This window comes from Spea bombifrons, chromosome 3 (assembly GCF_027358695.1).
Source record: "Spea bombifrons isolate aSpeBom1 chromosome 3, aSpeBom1.2.pri, whole genome shotgun sequence".
In the NCBI taxonomy this organism is placed as follows: Eukaryota; Metazoa; Chordata; class Amphibia; order Anura; family Pelobatidae; genus Spea; species Spea bombifrons.
In genome coordinates, this window is record NC_071089.1 from 91,847,272 (window position 1) to 91,869,079 (window position 21,808).

Here is a 21,808-nt window from a genome sequence, read left to right on the forward strand (position 1 = left end):
CTGATGATACAACAGACCTTCTTTTTGTGGGTGCATTTATGTTAAATATTTTTTTTTTAAAATCCCAAACCAGTAATTATATTTTAAAATCTCTTTATTCCCGTTATAGTCAAATGATTAATAAAAATATATATACTGCGATGGGCGATATATTTATAGGTGGTGCAATAGATCAATGAAAACGGTTATACAGACAAGTCAAGTGTTATTATCATGTAGATTAGTTAGTTTCAAACTTTTACCGATATGGACAGGCAGTCAATATGCACCCATTTGGAGAAGATGGTAGATAAATGGCACAGCCTCCCATCAGAAGTGGTAGAGGTTAATACAGTGAGGGGATTTAAACATACATGGGGTAGGCATGAAGCTATCCTAAATCTAAGACAAGACCAAGGACTGATTAGGGACAGAGTCTTCACATGAGTAAACATTTGCATTATTCGATCTATACATATGCTTCTCCCTCCTAAAATCTGCGTGTGTGAATTGAGCCTATACATAATTCTCCTGTAGATGGACATCAGCAGAATGCAGTAATTGAAAAGCTGACATTAAATAAAAGGGATAGATAAGAAAAATATAGAAACCTATGTGAACAGCTCTACCCTACACATAAAGTGTGAGGTCATATCAATGAAAGAATAAGAATAAATATTTGCTCAGCTTGAAGCACCAGTGGCAGGAAAGTTGCCCCATTAAAATCAATGGATCCAGTGCTGGGGCTGAATGGTGGTAAATGTATCATATGCACGGAGGCTGAAATGGATGGAGGTGGGTGAGGGGGGGAGGATGGAGGTGGGTGAGGGGGGGGGGGTGGAGGGTGGAGGTGGGTGAGGGGGGGGATAAAGGGGCCATGCACCTTTATCATGTGAATTAAAGTCCATATGATGGCTGGAGTGTCCCTATAAAGTAACAAGAATAGACTGATTCTATAGGATCAGCACTTGCCAGTTATCAAATATTTTATTATATGATATATTATAATAAATAATGGGGATTTAATCAGATAACTCTCTCTACACTTATTGGGGGACCTTTATAAACGAATTACAATCAGGTCGGTCTGATTGCCAGATAGCAATAGGACTATTACATATACTGACCGCATTCTTCAAGGTCCATATAGTTTCAAAACAATCTGTACCTTAAAATGCCTGGAATGCAGATAGACAGATAATAAAGCGTTGGCGTCAAGCATATATATTTAGAAGCGATTTACTCTCATAGATGCGACATATTAAGGCACAGGCTGTATACACCAGCAGCACCCCTCAATCTGCGCAGCTCCCGGATCGCTGCTCATAGAATAGGCGTATAGTCTCGCCAGTCGTATATTCAGAAAGCGGTCTCTCTAGATCCGAATACCTGCCTTTGGGACGATGGATTCCTTCTGCACCTGCTCTGTGTACATTTAAGGTACGGCCAGTAACATTCCTGTATCTTCCCCCCCATTTAAACTGCGTGTTTTGCCCTCAATAATTAATCATTCGATTCAGGTTTTCTATATTGGAGGCTTTTATTTGTTTAAAAAAAAAAAAAAAAACACAGGAAATTGGGAGTGGCAGCTACACCTGTGTAGGGGAACTTATCTCACTTTTCGCACATATCGTGCAGGAATCCGTCTGAGGACCAGAGGCACGCTTTACTCGGTCAGATCTTAGGTGAGCGCTTTATCCTTCAATAGATCGCTTTGTCTCTCTGTTATAGCCCCGCGTCTCCTCTATCAATAACCGGGGTCATGCCGAGCGATCTGTAATAATAGCGATCCGATGCCACTGGGGGATGTTTGCGTCTGTTAACGATGTGTGGTTAACGAGTGCGTGCGGTCGCTAAACCCACGTGGGGTTTGTTATGACGCTGAAATAGTTAATACCCCTAGCCTTCTGCGGGCTTTGGGGTTGCTGGGAGGGAACGGGTTAACTGTTATGTAGCGGTCCGCTTTTCGTCTTAGTAGTTTAGTTCGGATCTGATGGCAGGAGGTTCTCGGTATAGATCTAAAAGATAATACGCCGGTCTGATATATGTTAATATGTTATGTACAAAGAAGCAATGAGGGACAAAATGATACAAACTTTTGGAAACAACTTAGATAGAAATTAGGTTTTTTTTGTGCGTTTCGTTTTTTTTGTCATTGATTTTGAAGTTAGGCTATATATGAAGGGGAAATGTTATATATATGCCAAACCGAATGGTATAGTAATGAAAACTAATTGGTTTTAACTTCGGGGGGGGGGCATTTATCAAATAGATGTGGGTGTTCATCATACATGTACACTGCAAATGAAGAACATTATATTTGGTGACTTTTCTTCTTTTTTTTTTTTTAGTGGTTTAGTTTATCTAGAAATAGGAGACAGCCCTAATTGTATGTATTATGAATGACTTCCTTTGGGATGTTTTTGTTCCGTTATACCCTGCATTATGATAACAAATGGGCTTGGCCAGAAAGTCAAGTTTTTGTATTTGTATTTCAGGTTTGTTTTTATTGTATTGGTTTTTTTTTTGTTTTGTTTTTTGTTTTGGTTTTTTTTTTTTTGCTTTTTGTCATTTCTTAATACCCTTAAAATGAATCCGGTACAGTTATTCCCCCAATGTGTGTGTGTGTGTGTATGTGTATATATATATATATATATATATATATATATATATATATATATATATTATATGGGTTTAGTTGTATTAGTCCAGTAGACACGATGTCAAAAAAAAAACAGAGTATGCGGTGATACTCTTTTTATTGGACTAACATAATATTTAAAAATATTTAAAAGACAAGCTTTCAAGAGTTATCCTCCCTTCATCAGGTCTGAAGCAATACTGGTCAACATGACAGAGGTTATAATTTAAAACAAGTGATGATGGTATGTATTGAGTGGGGTGTCATAAATAATTGGCCTGGAGGTGAAAAATGCAGAGAGGGAGAGAGATAACCAAAGGACAGAACAAATAACATAGGGAAACCAATAAACACATTAAGAGTCTGGTTTCCTGACACACTACCAAACTTTTGGTCATCTCTCTCCCTCTCTGCATTTTTCACCTCCAGGCCAATTATTTATGACACCCCACTCAACCTCCCCTTCCCAGTCCCTTATACCATCACTTGTTTTACTATAACCTTTCATGTCGATCAGTATTGCTTCAGACCTGATAATAGATGTATATCTCTGTGTGAGTGTTTAACTGAACTCAGAACACTTTTTCCCTTTGGGTAAATAAGTGCAATACACAAAGTGGTCTCCATGTGAATGGCATGATTTTCTTCTCCAACCCTTTAATCTCGCCTAAAGGCGCTTGCTGTTTAACATATTTTCTGTACTCATTGACCACACCAAATAATTAGTGGTGATTTCAACAAAAACAGGTTTGTTTTGTTTGTCTTAATTGATGTCTAAGTTTAAAAGGTTCGCTCATGATGCTCCCTTTAAACATTGGGAGGCCGTTTGAGTTTAGAGGACAACAGGTCTACGTTTTGAGCATCTATGGTAACAATCACTAAGGCAGGTTGTTTTGCTGTAAGCCTACAAGTGATGGACTCTAGTTTCATGCAGCCATCCTGATGATCTCTGTCACCTCCTACCAGGTGTTAATGTTTGTGTGGTCAGGATTTGTGTTATGAGATGTAGGTGAACCACTCTACGTTATTTTCTTATTCTAGGTTCTCAAGATTAGGACTCTGCAGTTCCTTGAGATTTTTGAGTACATCTTCATACACTGTTAACAGGTAAGTTCTTTTTAATTTTTCTCTCTAGGTTTTTCAATGTCAACTTACCTAACACTACCAGATTCCCAAGGTTTATTCACACAACATTTGAACATCAATATCTAACATTAGCTCGAGTATAAGTATTTGACCTAAGTGGGGTTATTTTTATTTGGGGGGGGGCAGTAGTAGTTAATTTTATCTCAAGTAATCTCTTAAACTATTTTTTTTTTCTCTTTTTATACTGGAAATATTTTTTAAAACTGCTTTCTGTCTAGCAAGGTTAATGTGTACAGTTAAGGCCAAACATCTCCATGTGACCTCCAAGCTGGCATCTTGCCAACCTCTCACTGGTCAAAAATACAATTTTATGAAAAATTGACTCTTTCAAACAATTCTATGAGTGAAAAGTGTCTCTAGTATGTGACCCAAATCAAGTGTTTAGGTGGTAAGAGAGGACAATTATTGGTGAAATGCGGTGGTCCACATTTGAAATGTTTGGTAGAATGGTTGTGTATGGATTAGATAAACCACTGCATTTTTCTATTGACATAAACTACTTATTCTAGATTATGTATTTCTGTTTGTGAAGTATTAGAAGATACCTGTTGGAATTTCTTCTAGGATCTTTTAGACCATGAGTCTAGTTCAAATAAATAAATAATATAACTATACACAATGCATAGTTTACCTGTACTGAACTACAATGTTTGGTTTAGTGAATAAATCCTCTAGGTAGTCAAAAATCACATTTTGGGTTTTTCTGGTTTTTTCTGTTTTCTTTTTTTGGCAAAATGTCCCCTGATGTAGGATATCTTGTAAGGATGAAAGATACTGAGTTATGAGACTTTTCTTTTTTCACCTAGTACGTGCAGTCCAGGTCTGTTACTAACAATTGCTTATGAGCTGTATTGTTGTATGAATCTGATAGCTTTGTTAGCATGCGTTGTGTGGGGGATAACTCCAGATGCCTGGAAACCAATGTAGCAATCCAAGACTATGCCCACTGATGGAATCCTTTTGTTCTGAAGCGTGTTTTTCAGGTTTCTTTTGTACATCCAAAAACCTCATTTGAACAGTTAAGAACTTTGCAAATATTTAAGTATAGTGGTCATCTGAGGTTAGGGTGGAGAGTTGTTCATCACTTTAATTAAACTGTTAGGCTTTATTGCCATAACCATAGCCATTTTGATCTGGAATCTTTACATGTAACATTTCAGTCTCTTGGTGATTACAGTACCACTGTCTCAGTTCCCTATATTAATTGCAACTCCCTTCTAATCAGTCTCACTACTCCTGGCTTTCACCACTCCGGTCCATTTCGTATAACAAAGCAAGAATAGTTTTTCTTACTCTTCATCTACTGACCCCTTAACAAAACTTTGACTCCCCCATATATCTGCTTATTTCTCTCTCTCCCCCAACTTTTATCATGCTGTACCCATCTCTCTGCCTGATCACTCATTCCCCGCTGCACTGGACATGGATGTGCACGCTGCTACTATAATCTCCACTGGCTTCTCCATATAACCATCGCTGCAATCCCTTTTTCAAATTATAACAAATCCTGTGTTTTATTTCAGGCTTGGCGTTGCAGATACCTTGCAGGGATGGATGTGAAACACATCAAGGATTACCTTTCCTGGCTGTATTACCAATACCTTCTGATAACCTGTAGCTATGTCCTGGAGCCCTGGGAACAATCTATTTTCAACACCGTTCTAGTGACTGCCATTGCAATGATGATCTACAGCTCTTACGTTTTCATTCCAATTCATGTCCGCCTGGCAGTGGAGTTTTTCTCTGGGATCTTTGGAGGGTATAATGAAAGTACAGTCGCGCTTATGAGCTGAGTATTCACATCGAAAGTGGGTCCGTCTGTTTCTTACATGGACCGATAGCACAACAAGTCCATAACATGAAAATGTGCAATACCTATGGAGGGTGGAAATTTGACTTGCTCTCTGATGGGGAGGAAAAACTGCACAGAACTGAGGGTGGGAGTGATACAAAGGACAAACTCTTGTTTATATATACACACGCAAGTGCAAAGAAACTTTAATTACTGAATCCTATCAGTCTTCAGTTTATGCAGAGCCTGCAAAATGTTGGTGATTTCTGTCATGTATACAAACCAACTAATCTAATGAAACTTCTTTCTTTTATATAATATATGTGTGTGTATACTAACACGTAATATGAAGAAACCCTGATTAAACTAGCTACAAACAAGTACGATGTAACCATGATGGCCATGCGTATTTAACAATACTACTACATCTGTCCCTATGTGCAAATGCATGATCATATTTAAATCTATATAACTCGGCATTGATATTGCACATGGAAGAGAATTTCTTTCCCTTTCTTGGTGTTTTTTTTTCTGTACCTATAGTTGCATGTGGGAAATCCTAAAATATGAAAAAAATGAATTGTTCTGTAGCCTTGAAACTACAAATCATGTGTGGCTCAGGGAAGCGCTGGGACCCAATGTTCACTTTGACCCCCTTATTGTTTGGGGATATTTATACTGTAGTGCCTTGTAAAAATAAGATTTGTCTGAGCCTTCTCTTTTTATAAAAAAAAAAACAAAAAAAAAAAAACTTTAAACTAAACAAACTGGAAATCTGTTTAAGAAAAGCACTGTTGGTTAAAGGCTGTTTTTGTGATTTTACTCACAAGGACACATTTCTCTGATGTGGTCAAAGAGGGGTGGCTACAAACTGATCTCTTATCCAAAAACCTATAATCTTTTGTACTGTATATGACTTCTCAACCAATGATACTTGCAATGTTTTAATAAAATACATTATATCAAGTCCTGATGTAATCTCCATCTTGTGGTGTGTGTGTGTGTATAGTTGGCTGGCCAACTACATGGGATGAGCAAACCTATAGATAATATATATATTATATGTGTGCTTACTTTTCACCTTTTGATAGCATGTTGAATGTGCTTTGTTCCTATTGAATGCAAATTTATATTAAGACTGTTTAGCCAAAAACAAAGTAAGGTTACTTGACAAGAATAGTTTTTCTGTTGCTTCACACTAGCTTGTTGGCGAGGTCATGATGGGGTTCCCATTCTTCATAAAGCTCCAAGGCAGCCTACTGGATAAACTGACGGTTATTAATTAAATCCACATTTTACTGGAGAGTTGCATTCAGGACGTATTAACTTCATTGAGTATTAAGAGGCTATTCCTGGCAGGTGTCTTAGGACTTCCACCTGTTTTCTGCAGTTCATACTACTTTTGGCAGCTGGAATTGTTTGTTTGGGTGGGTTTAATTAGACTTCCTGCAAATCACCTCACTTTAGCTTGCTTGTGATAAGTATGGAAGACATCCAATCAAGCAAAATACCTGGGGGAGGCTGCTGAGTAAATGTATAGAGGATTGTGATGAATTTCTGCATCCTGTATGCCCAAATGTATCATACAAGGTTCTTATCATGTATGGTGGCTGTAGTGTGCTTTCTAACATTAAATTGCACCTTACTGATTGAACTATGCATTCTGCAGGTCCAACTTGACCCTTATTGTGGGATAATTTAACTTTAGGTTGTCCCTTAATGCATGATAATGCGGGTGTAAGCTGAAATTGCAATGCTCCTACAAGCTTGCACTTAATAAAATCAAATAACCGCAGAGAGGCACAACATCTTACAAATGTATGGATGGATTCTGCAGGATTTGCATCTTTCACTGCCTCAGCTACTTGGCTTGCAGGGGTTGTGTTTAGGGGAACATGTGTTGGTTCCAGGAGTTGAAATGTTCAACTTTCCCTGCAATCCCTCAAATACCCTGACAGTACATTAACAATGATTTCCTAAGTAGGTTTGGTGCCAGCCTTCCCCTTGCTTTACCAAGAATTTGCTAGGATTCTAAATTAGTTTTACAAAAACTTCATCCTGTTATAAATTCTATAAACCACAATGTATTCTGGCATAAACAGAGTAGGTGGCAGTCCACCTACCCCTCAGCCTCTTGAATAATCAGACCCCCTGGTGTTCCACTCCTCAATGGACCAGTTACAGGGAAGATCTTCCCCAACTGCCCATTTACACTAGTGAGGCCTGTGCTGGCCCCTGAAGACTTCATTCGAAGGTCCTCCACACCATATGACACCGATCAGCCATAACATTATGACCACTGACAGGTGAAGAGGATAGCGCTGATAATCTTTTTCAAGGCACCTGTGTGTGGGTGGGATATATTAGGCAGCAAGTGAACATTATTTGATGTGTTAGAAGCAGGAAAAATGGGCAAGCGTATAGATCTGAGCGACGTAATTGTGATGGCTAGACGACTGGGTAAGAGCACACTGGTTTAGAGGTCTAGTGGAGTCCATGCCTCGACGTGTCAGGGCTGTTTTGGTGGCAAAATGGGGACCTAAACAATATTAGACAGGTGGTCATAATGTTATGGCTGATTGGTGTATGATGCAGAGTCGGTGGCTGAGGGTAAATATGTCTGTAAAATATACTTTCTTTTACTATGGTATTGTTTTTTAAACAGGTAGTGTGCCTATATATTAAAAACAGGAAAAAAATTAAGCAATGTGTTTTGCCTTTTCAATACACACACAACATTTGAAAGTAGAGATGCATCAGAAGTTCCTATTTCAGATGTTATAGCCTGGGATCACAGTCAGATCATAGATATTTAAAGCTTAAGTTACATTTTACTCTGTCACTATGAATGTTGGTCAAGGAACTAGAAAAATCTTCTCAGAGTAATTATAAAATTGTTTAGAGAACCCACTATCCAACTTCTCAGCGTTTGTCAGTCATACAATGTAAGGTTTAAGTGTGTTATATGAAAATATTACCAGACAAGAGGAACATTCTCGCTATCCCCTATCCTATCTCTTTGTGAATGTATATTAGCTTACTTTCTAAAAAAAAAAAATGTTAAAAATAGTATCCCACCTTTGTTTTGTATGAACTGCCGCCTAATTCAGTTGTAATTGCAGGACCATTAGATTTGTGTTTATGGTTTTGTTCAAGCCCATTATCAGACTCAAATTAGCCATAACAAAGCTTATTGCTCCATGCGAAAGCCCTAGCGCTGCCAAGCCTTAAAGTATTGCATTTATTTCTGCTTCATTGCAGTGATTTTGGTCCAATACGCAACATTACGTTTAACACATTTTCAGATTAAATCACTAAATGTTTTACCTAATGTTTTCTTCTCACCTTTAGAAGTTGTGTAAGGCAGAGGACTGCAATATTATTTTTTAATTACCGTAATTAAACTGTATTTCTAGAGTGCAATCAAATTCCGTGATTCATTATGTATATTTTAATCACATGGGCACATACGTTACCAGTATGTAAGGAGAAGAGGGTCTTACGTGTGCAAACTTACATCCTATTAAGTATGAAGTCAAACCATGACACATTACACTTTATTTACAGTGTGCCAGCAGATTTCACAGCATTACTAATTTAGCGTTAATGCTTTTGAGACTAAATTTATATGAAGTTGGTATCAGTAGTCATTGGTTTAATAAAAAAAACATGCAGTTTCCCACTGGCCAAATATATTTATAATTTTTCTATTAAATTGTCACCTTTTACTTGGTAGCGGTCTAATTTCTTACTAGTAGTTGGTTACGTTGGCTGCTAAAACATGCCAAACAAATGTTAGATGAATGGCATTCGCTGAATGTTACCGCCGCATGTAACATGGTCATGGTGTAGATAATGAACGGGTTATGTGAACGTTATATTGTCTCTCTAATGAAAGGGATTGAAAAGGTAACAGTATACCAATGCCTAATGTCCATGATCCAGACAGCACCCAGCATACTGCAGGAAGATATCCATCCCACGTTAACAAAACCAACAGAAATACAAAAGACAACACTGTTATTCATAGGGAATGAATTCTACTGTTGTTCATATGAAGCTTTTTTAATGGCTTGTACAGGAAATAGTTTGTTCAGGAATCACATAATCAGTTGCTCAATCTACTGTTACTTGTAATTACAACCTTCCTTCGGCTACTGTTCTGTAGAAAAAAAAAAAAGGAAAAGCAAGACTTCTATTACACGGATTCAGTCACGCAGTTCATGGAAGGTTTCTTTTTCCCGATTCTTTGTACGGTAAGGTCTTGGAAGGATAGAGGATGTTTCATGTACGTTGTGTCCAGCAGAGGTACACAGCTCAGCTTTCACGTCCAGGGGACCCTGAACATTTCTGAGGTATGAACTAGAACTCATTTTGAGGAAGAGGCCTAGTGGTAGCTCTGGCTGCTTACGTCTTACAATCCATTTTCAAGCAGGCTACGCCCATTACGTTAGGGGCCAGACGTAATATTAATATAATACTTTATGTAATATTAGGTGAAATTCTGAGATACTGTATCCAAGCAAGTATCCTCTGTGCTACCTTGTGCTGTTTTCAGGTTTGTTTTTTTCTGCAGGATAGAATTCTACAAACTCAGCATCGCTAAATTCCCTTGCTCTAGTGGCCTTTACCACCTACGGTGAATGACTATCCTATAGATCTATAATCTCCATCTCTACATCACCACCCCAGGGAATTTCCCAGATTAGGCTAACTGAAACTCACCTGCATCTGAGGAGAGGCTTCATGAATGCTTTCTTGGTCATCTATTTTTCTCCAATATAGTAATATTTATTAATAGCTTTATTTTTCAAGGATATCTAGCCAAGCCTATGCATAGCCTTTACCTTTGAATAGTTATTCTCCTCTCTCTAGCGGTTAACTGCAGATACCATTAACATAATGTGACATGATAATGAATGTTGTTTCAGGCCATCAGCAGCTGGTTAGCCACTAGATGGGCTCTGCTGGTGCAGATATTTCACAATTGTATTTAAATCCACAAAACAGCTAATCTAACGTATTTTACAACCTAATTGCCATTTTCAAATGTGATTAGAAATTTCAAGCTATGCTCTTGCCTTGTTAATAGTTATGTGAAGATTTAGAGCACGGGTGGGTCACACTAAATTAGATTGATCAAGGCCAACGATATCACATTGCGAACCAGCTTGTGTCTAGCAAAGAAGTCAGTTGTATCGTGCTGGCTGCGTAATTATGAGCCAAGGCAGAAAAATTGCTCATTAAAATAATGCCACTAACATAGCAACTCATTTCTGAAAATTGAAGGAATGAAATTTATCCTTTTTACAGATTAATGAATAAAAAACACCAGTTTAGCTAAAAATATACATGTTAGGATGCTTTTGTTTTTGCAAGAAGCAAACAAAGCAGACTGAGCACCTTGAACTTGAAAAACGTGTTTGTGAGTGCATACAAAGGCGAAGTTCTGCAAGCATCTCTAGATACAAGAAAAAATGAAAAATAAATTAAATTTTATTATTATAGACATACATACTAAATGGGTTGGAACTGGGCGGGGATTGGTGCCATTAAACCCACCTGTTTACTTCCTTAGAGACACGGTGCCCTAGACACATGTCTAGTCTTCCTAGGGGGAAGTCTGGCCCTGAAAATTTTACAAAGAACAACACCTACAACAGATGCCAGGGACACACGTACACACCCCCCGTTAAAATGTTTACTTTACATGACGTATGTTCTCAAGTTTTTATGATTGAATAAAATGTGAAAGTCAGTACAATAGACAATAGGTGCCTTGAATAAATAGATACCTATCCATTTGTACCACTCTCATCAGGGCTATTGTGATATGCAATCTTAATCGTCTCCAGAATCCCCTCAATCCCAGGTATGCTGTGGGTGGTTGGTGGCAAATCCTGGTGGTTGATTACCCTAAAGGTTAATTGAATGGGAAAGAGTACTGTCGTAGGTGAAAACCCTGCTTTCAAATTTGGGTTCTGTAATCCATGTATCCATCTCTCAACATTATAGTTACAATACTGCAGTTGAAATACTTTGATCTACTTTCTAATGAAATATGTACCTTTAATAAACATTTTTAATTATTTTCCTTCTGTTGTTAATTTATGAACAATAGGCTATTGGACATCCCGTGCACCTCTCTTACTTGTCCTCTGCTATATTTTTTATAGGTTTCTCCAGCAAGATGGGCTGCTTTTTCCCCTACATGGTGCAAAATGTAAAGGGAGAGGAGATGGAAAACAAAATCTGATTTAATTATGCATAACACAGGGCCTAACAAGCCTTACTATATATCAGTGGAGTTGAACAACAGTATTTTAATACAGATAATTTTAGCAATAATGACCATACCTTTCTGAAGGATTACAAGTTTATTGTGATTTACATTAATTGTGTTGTTTGACATAAAAGGAGACGTAAGTAGAACAGTTTGCCTATCCCTTCTATTCCATATCTTCTAGATGGTCGTGGTCCACTGAGGGTGAAACGTGTCCCTTTTATGTCATCATATTTTGTCTTGGGATACACTATATGAACAAAAGTATTGGGACACCAGACAATTACGCCAACAGGGACTAGAAAAGAGCCTTCCCCAAGATGTCCCTACAAAGCTAGAAGCATAGCGTTGTCCAAAATGTCTTTGTGTGCTGAAGCCTGGAGACATACCAGAAATTTTGGACAATGTATTTTATTCCAGCATGACTGTGCCCAGTGCACAAAACAAGGTCCATGAAGACATGGTTGGATATGTTTGGAGTGGAAGAACTTGACTGGCCCGCACAGAGCCCTGATGTCAGCCTAATCGAACACCTTTGGGGTAAATTGGAATGTAGATTGCGAGCCAGGTCTTCTCGTCCAACATCAGTGCCTGACCTCGTAAATGGTCTACCGGATGAATAGAAACACTCAAATCTTGTGGAAAGCCTTCCAAAAAGAGTGGACGCTGTTATAGATGCAAAGGGAGGGGCAACTTCATATTAATGTCTATGTATTTGGAATGCAATGTCATAAAAGTTCATGTTGGTGTAATGGTCAATACTTACACCAATACTTTTGATCATATAGTATAGTTTCAATGTAATTTCCTTTTGTATTTGAGAGCAAACACACTGTATCAAAAGACTAGGAAGATAATCTACAGGATACTAAAAACATGATGCAATCCTAAAACAATTAACAGATAAGGAAACTAAAATAACCACATATATTGTTACAATGTTTAACAAGATTACATTACAATCCATTTGTTTCTTAACTACCTGCTTGCATTTTTTTTGTAAAGCTATTATTCTCCAGGAGGCAAACAGACTTAGAACAAATAGAATATCCACAAGATAAGAGGGCACACAGTGTGTCCGCTTTTTCCTTAATCTGTGCTTCCTTGGAGACAACTACAGTTTTCCTTTTATTAAAGCATTTGTTTTGTTAAAGCGTTTTTGTTTTTTTTTGAAATGTTAAATACCAACAAACAATGTAAGTAATAGGACTGTGATTTACTCAACATAATGTTGTGTGTCTGTTTACGTATTATTGAGTGTTGCTGTACTATTGCATTACTAAAGTATGTTGTTGGCATTTCGCTGGAGGTTTAGCCTTAGTATCTGGAGGCGCCACCTATTATACAGATAAGTTACATTAGCAGTTAAGATATTAAGTAATACCCAAGTACACTCAGCTGATGGTCAGAAATAGGGTAGGGTATGCGATAAACCTGTGTTTCTACACCTCCCTAGTGAACTAAGTGTTTCAACAGAATAGCTGCATCAGACACATATTAGAGACATTAGACGTATGAATGGATCATTTGTTCCTTATTAACTTTCATGTCTGGGAAACTGTAAAAATGAAACATCTCATTTCTTCAAACATCTCATTTACAGAAATAAAATGAAATTTAGCAGTAGGAAATGAATCTGCCTAAAATCAATCGAAACAAAACAGGTTCCCTTCGCTCCAATCACTTTGTTCTCTGAGCCTACACCCAGCTCTCCTTATCTGGAACCCCAGGCATGGGTAATTGGCTACCACTGGAAACTTGTGCTTACAATACACATAAATGTATGATATTTCATGTGTGTGATAAATACATGGCACCGCATTCTAATACTTTTGCAGGTGATTTATATGCGGTTTGATGCTGTGATTAAGTGTTGCCCATTATTTAATCTCACAAAACATATACCCCAAGGGTCCCAATTTTAGGGCACTGTCCTGCTTCTTTTAGACAGTGGGGGCATGGGCCAGCTGATCTAAGTCAGTCCCCAGCACAACATAAACCACAATGGCATTAAATAGCTATGATGTTATAAATAGATAACAAGAAAAAAAGATAGATAGATATACATATATATATCTATATTTATATATTTTTTAATACCCAACACACCTCTCTTAACCACCCTTGAGTCCAAATGCCACCCAAGGGAAATCCAACAGTCACCGCCCTTCTCTACTCCACCTGTCCTTGAGCTCCCATGATCCTCACCCAATGGCAAAACACTATTTGATAAGGATCATGAGAGCCGTAAATTAAGCACAGCTAAAAGCTATTGATTTCTTTTGTCTGTCCTAAAGAAATTCTGAAAATGATAATGGGTGCTATACAAGATGAACTCATTGTTGTTTGATGACAAGGTCTGATTAAACTTGCATAACCTTTCTAAAATTTCTAGAAATACTGGATTTAAAAAAAACAACTGGAAGTACAAGCATTCCATTATCTGCATTTTTAAACCGCATCTCAGATTACGCTTATCTGTAGCTTTACTTGCTGGCGTCCTGAACAACAGCATAGTAACATGCCAAGATCAACACAATAAAAAATGTGAGCTTTAAAAAGACACAAATACCACCCACACCCGCAAACATCCCCCAATGAATATGTTACACAAATACTTCTGACATGCCACATTGCTTGAGAAACTATGAAATATCTGTCTACATGTCTTGGGTCTTTATAGTTTTTCACGTACACTTTGTTCTAGGAAGAAATGTCTCCTCCCACAAAAATTGACATGTATTCTTCTGTTAACCCTTTTGAAAAAAAAAAATGAAACATGTTACAGAACAATGAATTTTTATTTTGCTACTTTAAATACCCTTTAAAGTAAAATTCTTACATGATATTGTATTAAGAAAAGCAAACTGGGATCCGGGCAGATACAACAAGATAAAAGCTCATATATATGAAATTAAATATCAAATACAATCCTTGGTTAGTGTCAGATAATTAAAATAAAGCTTGAATCCAAATTACGGTCACTAACCAAAAACCAGATTCAAATAAACTATAACCAGCCTGTCATATTCTATAAGATGGAGGATAAAATGTGAAAACATGCAGCCATGTATTCTACACACAATAAACTTAGGTCTAAGTTTGCAAATAAACATATTTTGTACATATGAATTATACATAGCCACTCTCTAAGTGTTTTAAAATAAGGATAAATGTGAGTATTATATATATATATATATACGACCCCAAACACACCTCTAAGATGACCACTGCCTTGTTGAAGAAGCCGAGGGTAAAGGTGATGGACTGGCCAAGCATGTCTCCAGACCTAAACCCTATTGAGCATCTGTGGGGCAACTGTGGGGGCCATACCATCACTTCCAGGACCCCTTGTTCTTCTTTGCTGTAAAGATAGTTCTTAATGACTTTGGCTGTATTTTTGGAGTCCTGCAGAATAAATGTCAGGCCAATCAGATACCTCCATGAGGGTATTACATGATGGATTAGTATCTGCCTGTACTGCTCTGCATAAAGGAGACCATTAATTCTGACCAAATCCCCAAATCCATTTGCAGAAATGCAGCCCCAAACTTGCAAGAAACCTCCACCATGCTCCACCGTTGCCTGCAAACATACCATTTCCGTGGACAGATATCGGCAGTAGTATGGGTCGTACTGAAGAGTTCAGTGACTTTAAACATGGCAGTATCATGGAATGCCATCTTTTCTACAAGTCAGTTCCTGGCCTGTTAGATATGTCACTATCCACTATAAATGCTATTATTGCGAAATAAAAGCCTCTAGAAGTAACAACAGCTTAGCTACGAGGCAGTTTACGATGCCCACTCACAGAGTGGCTGAGAGAGCACGTAAAAAAAATCAACTGTCCTCTGTAGAATCACTCACTATTGAGTTCCAAACTGCTCTTGGAAGAAACATCAGCACAAGCACCGTGTGTTTCATGGCCAAGCAGCTGCACATAAGCCAAACTATGCTCAATGATTAGCGTCGGCACATTGTTCCCGGACAGTGGCATGTTTTCTGGAGTTATGCCAGGAAATTACTACCTGATTCATAGTGCCTACTGTGAAGTTTGATGGAGGAGGGATAATGGTCTGGAGCTGTTTTACAGGGTTTGGGCTAGGTGCCTTAGTCCAAGTAAAAGGTAATGCCATTGCTACAGCACACACATTTTGGAAAATTGTATGCTTTCGACTCTATGGCACCAGTTTGACCTGTTCCAGCACGACTCTGCCTCTGTGCACAAAGCAAGTTCCATAAAGACATGATTTGATGAGTTTGGTGTAGAGGAACTTGAGTGACCTGCACAGAGCCCTGACCTTAACCCTACATAACACATTTGGGATGAATTGCAATGCTGACTGCGAGCCTGGCCTTCTCCTCATCAGTGCCTGATCTCAAAAATGCTGTAAAGGGCACAAATTCCCACAGACACGCTCTAGACTCTTGTGGAATGCCTTCTCATTAAAGTGGAGGCTGTTATAACCACAAAGAGGGACAACTCCATATTAATGCCAATGGTTTTGGAATAATTTATAAATGTGATGGTCAGGTGTCAACATACTTTTGCTCATATATTGTATGATTACCTAGGAATTTAATGGAGACTAGCATGCAGTGAATTCAAATCCATGCACATTAGTGGGGCCAGGGTCGCCCTCAGGGTTTGCAGAATTGTTTTTCTCAATGAGTGAGTCGTGTTACATTCATATGTACAGAAGCACCAGCAGCACATCAATACCTAAATTAAGTCATTAAGCAAACCCGGAGATTTGTTAATAAAAATTGTTTGTTTGTGTGAAAAAAGCAGGACTAAGTTTTAAAAATGTTCCAGATTCCTTTTAAAAAAGCAGGTTCATCCCACTATGTCCACGGAAATGTGTGTTTTATGAATGCTTTTCCCAACCAAGTACCCCTAGTATTGATTTCTCCTACTAAATGCCACAATACAAAAGTATAAAAAAGGACTTTAAAGCTTTGGCGTTCTGCAGCTCTAAAAGTCACACCATGCATGCAAAAAAAATTATAAATAAGCTGTAAAAATGACAATATTTTTTGAATTATAAATGCCTTACCCTGTTATATCTCTCTGATTTTTTGTGTAAATTTTTTTTATAACAATTTATACTAGCGCTTATTAAATAAAAGTCTATATACATACTTTATTTGCTACCTTTTTCAAAAAATTTTCCAGTGTGCTAAATAAACCTGCGGCTGCCGCATCTTTCCACAATAATAAAAAAGCTGATGCTTAAAACTTTGTCGTCTAGGGAATAGAGAATTTGCAGTTCAGGATATTTCAATCAAATACATTTTTGAATGGGTTTTAGCTGGGCTGACAGTGGAATGACAGTGGATGTAATAATGATTTCAGGAGGAAAGCATGTTGGAGAAAAGACAGGGTGTTATGTGTCTTTGTTTGAGGCAGCAGCAAGACAGTTGATGGATATCCCAGAAATTGGGTAATACTAGGGATGTTGGAACGGCTTTGTGTGTTGCCAAAATATTCATTTTTCAAAAACAATGAACACATATTATGTAGATACTGAATGGCATAAGAATAGCAAGTAGCAGTGAACAGCTTCTAGGATTATACCACCTCACCATCAGTAAATTCAGACCCAAAGCTCCAAAGGAAGAGGTACAGAGGCATAACTGAGATCATTGTCAGACCAAAGTTAGGTAAGGCAGAATTAATTATAAGTTCTATCTAATGGGACCTGGGGAAGCTTGCTCCGCATGACACCCCCAATTATACACATGCGTAAGTAGAAACCTATGCAGCCTCTGGCCCAGGCCTCTCCTTTAAGGCCTTCAACTTTGTGGCCTAGGGGCTGCAGACCTTCAGAGTAGGAAAGAAAAGAGGTGCATATCTCTTCGGACAGTGCAACATCAGAAGATGAGGATTGGGGAATCTGAATCTGGGAAGCTCATCATGGCCCTTAACAGTCACGATGGCACAGTTCATTTTTTCTCTCTTCTTCACATTGTGAAGCACTGGTTTAAAATACAAATGATGTTATATGAAAGGGGTCCACTATCTGTTATTTTGAGCCAGTGCAGATATTGAGAGTTGTAGCCAGGCCTTCAGAATGGATGCTAGTGGTTTCTTTCAGCTACTTTGCTGTTATGGCATTTGAAGCCAAGTTTTAGCCAACAGACAAATTCAATAATCAAACACCATGGCCCTGTCAAAAGAATGTTCATGAAGATCATGAGCCTTTAATCACAAAGTTTGTCATTTAAAACAAGCACAACAAACATGAATTTAGTACTTTTATTGCCACATCCATCACAACAAAAGATAGGACTTTGTGTGTAAAGTATAAATGGAATGGAGTATTGTGTCACCTCTTCAGCATTCTGTTTTTGTTCTGTGCAATCTTCACTTTTTATTGAGCTAACATAGAAAATGAGCTTTCGGGACCTTAAATGTATCACCATTAACTGAAGACCCCCTTTTCTCTTGGACCAATATAGCTATATCCATTTTCGAGTCAACAATGTTAAACGCAAGGCTAGGTTGTGCTTTTGTGTAATGTACAGGATGCATAAAAAAGAACAACACAACACAAATAGTGCACTACACCCAGAAAACACCCCTACATTATCAACATGTCCAAACCACTGCAAACTACACAGCAAATATAGTGCACTACACCCAGTCACCACACCTACAAGCCCACATGTGAGTATAAATATTATATAACGAAGGTAGCAATCTTTAAATGGCATCTTGAACTAATATTACCTTTCTTTCCTTGAGCTACATGACACATCATATGCAAAGCCAGTAGTACACTGAGATTGGGGCATGGGATGCATCAGTCCCGGCAACATTCTAAAACAGGTGGGAAGGCGATTTAGGGAGATCTGAGATCTCAGAAGAGGCAAGAGTGCAACCTCTGTTTGTTACTTCTCCCTCTTAGTATGCTGCCTTCTAAGGAACGTTTTGATACGATGTAATAACTTGGTGCTCATCTCTCTGAGGGTCTGAGCAACACAAAGGAGAAGTAGCATGCTGATCTGTGCCAATAAGGGTACAACAAGCCCCTTTCTGCATTGCAATGGGAGCAGAAAATAGTGCTTTTTAGTTTTTCAGACGAGGGAGTTAAAAACAACTTGTGTATGAATGTGTGTTACAAATACATTATATTTAATTTACCTATGAAGTACAAGCAGATTCCATGACACTATTACAATGGAGGCACTGGAAAGCAACAACATCTAAAGCCAGCCCTGATCACGACTTGCCCCTTGTTCAGGTCACGGTCACCTCACTCACACCTTTCATTTGCTACGCTATCTGCATAGTATTGTGCTCCTCCCATGCCCTGTGCGTGTGGTGTGAGGACATCTCAGGTGGAGTCATATTAGGGTCAGAAGGATGGAAGACTGCGCTGACTTTGACAGTCTCCTCCTAATCTGTAGAGTCAGTGTGGAAAGTAATTTTTGTTTTTGTTGGAGTCATTGTATGCCAGGAAGTGGGGGGGCGAATAAATGCTTGCCCAGGGTTGAAGCGATATGAAATCCAGCTCTGAATGCACCCTTATTTTAAGCATTAGGCTCTCATTGCCTATTGTCATATAACTGCATTATGGTTATGGTATAACATTATGGCCACTGACAGGTTAAGTTAATAACACTGATAATATTGTTTATCATGGCACCTGTCATTGGGTGGGAAATATGAGGCATTAAGTGAACATTTCGACCGGGCCAGAGCATCTCCAAAACTGCAGCTCTTGTGGGGTGCTCCCGGTCTGCAGTGGTCAAAAATGGTTCAAGGAAGGAAAAGCAGTGAACCGATGACAGGGTCATGGGTGACCAAGGCTGGCACATGTGGTCAAATCCAATAGATGAGCTACTGTAGCTCAAATTGCTGAAAAAGTTAATGCTGGTTCTGATGGAATACCCAGTTTGTTGCGTATGTGGCTGTGTGGACGCAGACCAGTCAGGGTGCCCATGCTAACCCCTGTCCACTGCCGAAAGTGCCTAAAATGGGCATGTAAGCATAAGAACAGGGCCACAGAGCAATGGAAGAAGGTGGCCTGGTCTGATGAATCACATTTTCTTAATTTTTTCTCACGTAAATCCTGTGTGTTGCTTACCTGGAGAACACATGGCAAAGGATGCATCCATGGAGGCCCCAGCTCAAAACTTACTGGACTTAAATGAGGTCTTACTGGACAAATAAACGTCTTAGTGCCAGATACCACAGCACATCTTCAGAGGTCTAGTGGAGTCCATGCTTCGACGGGTCAGGGCTGTTTTGGTGGCAAAGGGGGGACCCACACAATAGTTTGCAGGTGGTCATAATGTGATGGCTGATCGGTTTATATGGTATGTATCGGTGGGCAAACAGGCATCCCATGCAAGACTCAAACAGATGTATCACTTTTCCAAATTCTATGTTTTATATAATTCCTACAATTGCAATACACTAAATGAACCTGTGCAGTTGTTTTTACAAATCAGTTTAAGAAATATATTGTATTATTACTAATATTGTATTAAAACAAATCTTAACTTTCCTTTTTTACAGGATCTGGTTTTTTTTTCCTCCCTATTAACTTATTGGACAAAATAATCTCCTGCTCAGTACTATGCATAGACAAGATATACAGCATCAGCTCTCAGCAGTTCACTCCCGTAAGGTTTCCAGGGAACCCTCCATGCAAACGCATTAGAAGCTCCCATAAATTTCAACGGGAACAATTTCTCGCTCCCTGAGTTCAATTATTTAAGCTATGCAGGAAGTAAACAGACGCACTTTGATACGCACCAATGATGGGTGAGGCTGTTTGAGATATTAGATTGTCCAGTGCTGATTGTTTCAAGGGGGATTAAGACTAGATTTAGAAATTGATCAGATAAGACTGGTTCTGGCACTCCGAGACAAAGATCTCAGCTTCCAGTGAGTTAGTTTAGTTATCTTTAAATAATTGCACAAGCTATAGGCAGTTTCAACTAATTAATCGAGTTATGCTGAAAGCCTTTGACAATTTCTGTTGACAAGCATTGAACAAAAACACCAGTCTTGATTCTCAAGAGTTCTGTATTTACTCGTCGCTAATGTTCCACCCGTGAGGTACCTTTTTTGATACCAGACCAGCCAAAATTGTCCATTTAATCAAAGTTTTGACCTTTATCTCCAATCCATAGGGCCGATTTTAGCTGTACAGTTTATTTTTTTTGTAATGCATGGAGCAATGACCTACTGATAAAGACCTGATATATCAATGAACTTTAAGAGATAATGGAAAATAGTCATACAATATCTGCAGGTTTGTGAAAATACCAATAGGTTTAGGGTACACATACATTCCACACTGCTAGAGTGTTTGCAGCTGCTAGGCATGTGCGCTCTAATTCTAGTCTTCTTGATGCAGATATCTGTCATGGCATATCAGTTTTAAAGAAAACAAAGATTATACGTTTTATTTCTGGCATACGGGAGGAAGATCAGGTGGAGGTGGACCACATGTGCTGGTCAACAATATTTGCATTCCTCCAACATTTCAAGTGTCCAAATTGGGCACAATTGTTGGTTATTGTGATTGGATTTGGGAGGGGTGGGACCACTCACCTACTTCGCCCATCAAGCTACCTCTTGACACATTTCATCTGATCAAGTGGGTGCTTATCTTCCCAATGGCCCTTGATCCCAACTGTCCTAAAAAGTGCAACAATGGGGGTATTTCCAAGACAGCAGAACAGTGCCAGAAATCAGGAATGTCTCGTGAAAAAAGGACAGTTAGGAGGTATGTTGATGCCCAGGGACAAACGGCAGCATGTGGTCAATCTAGCAGGTAGTTTCAATCGCATATTTAGCTAGAAGGGAGTGCAATTGTATATTTATAGGCCTAGGCTGGATCCAGGGCAGATCTCATTGACAGTTGTGGTATTGGCTCTAGTAAAGTGGTCCAGAAATCTGGTACCCCAGACAAATATAAATTATTTGAGGAGTGAGAGAAGGAGTAGA

At 38.6% G+C, this 21,808-nt stretch overlaps 1 protein-coding gene across 1 annotated transcript in view; it reads left to right on the top strand.

Moving 5' to 3' along the window:
- Window positions 1–5,279: 5,279 nt before the first annotated feature.
- Window positions 5,280–21,808, top strand: part of SPTSSB (serine palmitoyltransferase small subunit B) — a 221,912-nt gene continuing 205,383 nt past the window's right edge. Inside the window, exon 1 of the mRNA XM_053459554.1 lies at window positions 5,280–5,731. Coding sequence (XP_053315529.1) covers window positions 5,317–5,559 — 243 coding nt within the window. The 5' untranslated portion in view covers window positions 5,280–5,316 and the 3' untranslated portion in view covers window positions 5,560–5,731. The remainder of the gene's footprint in view (window positions 5,732–21,808) is intronic.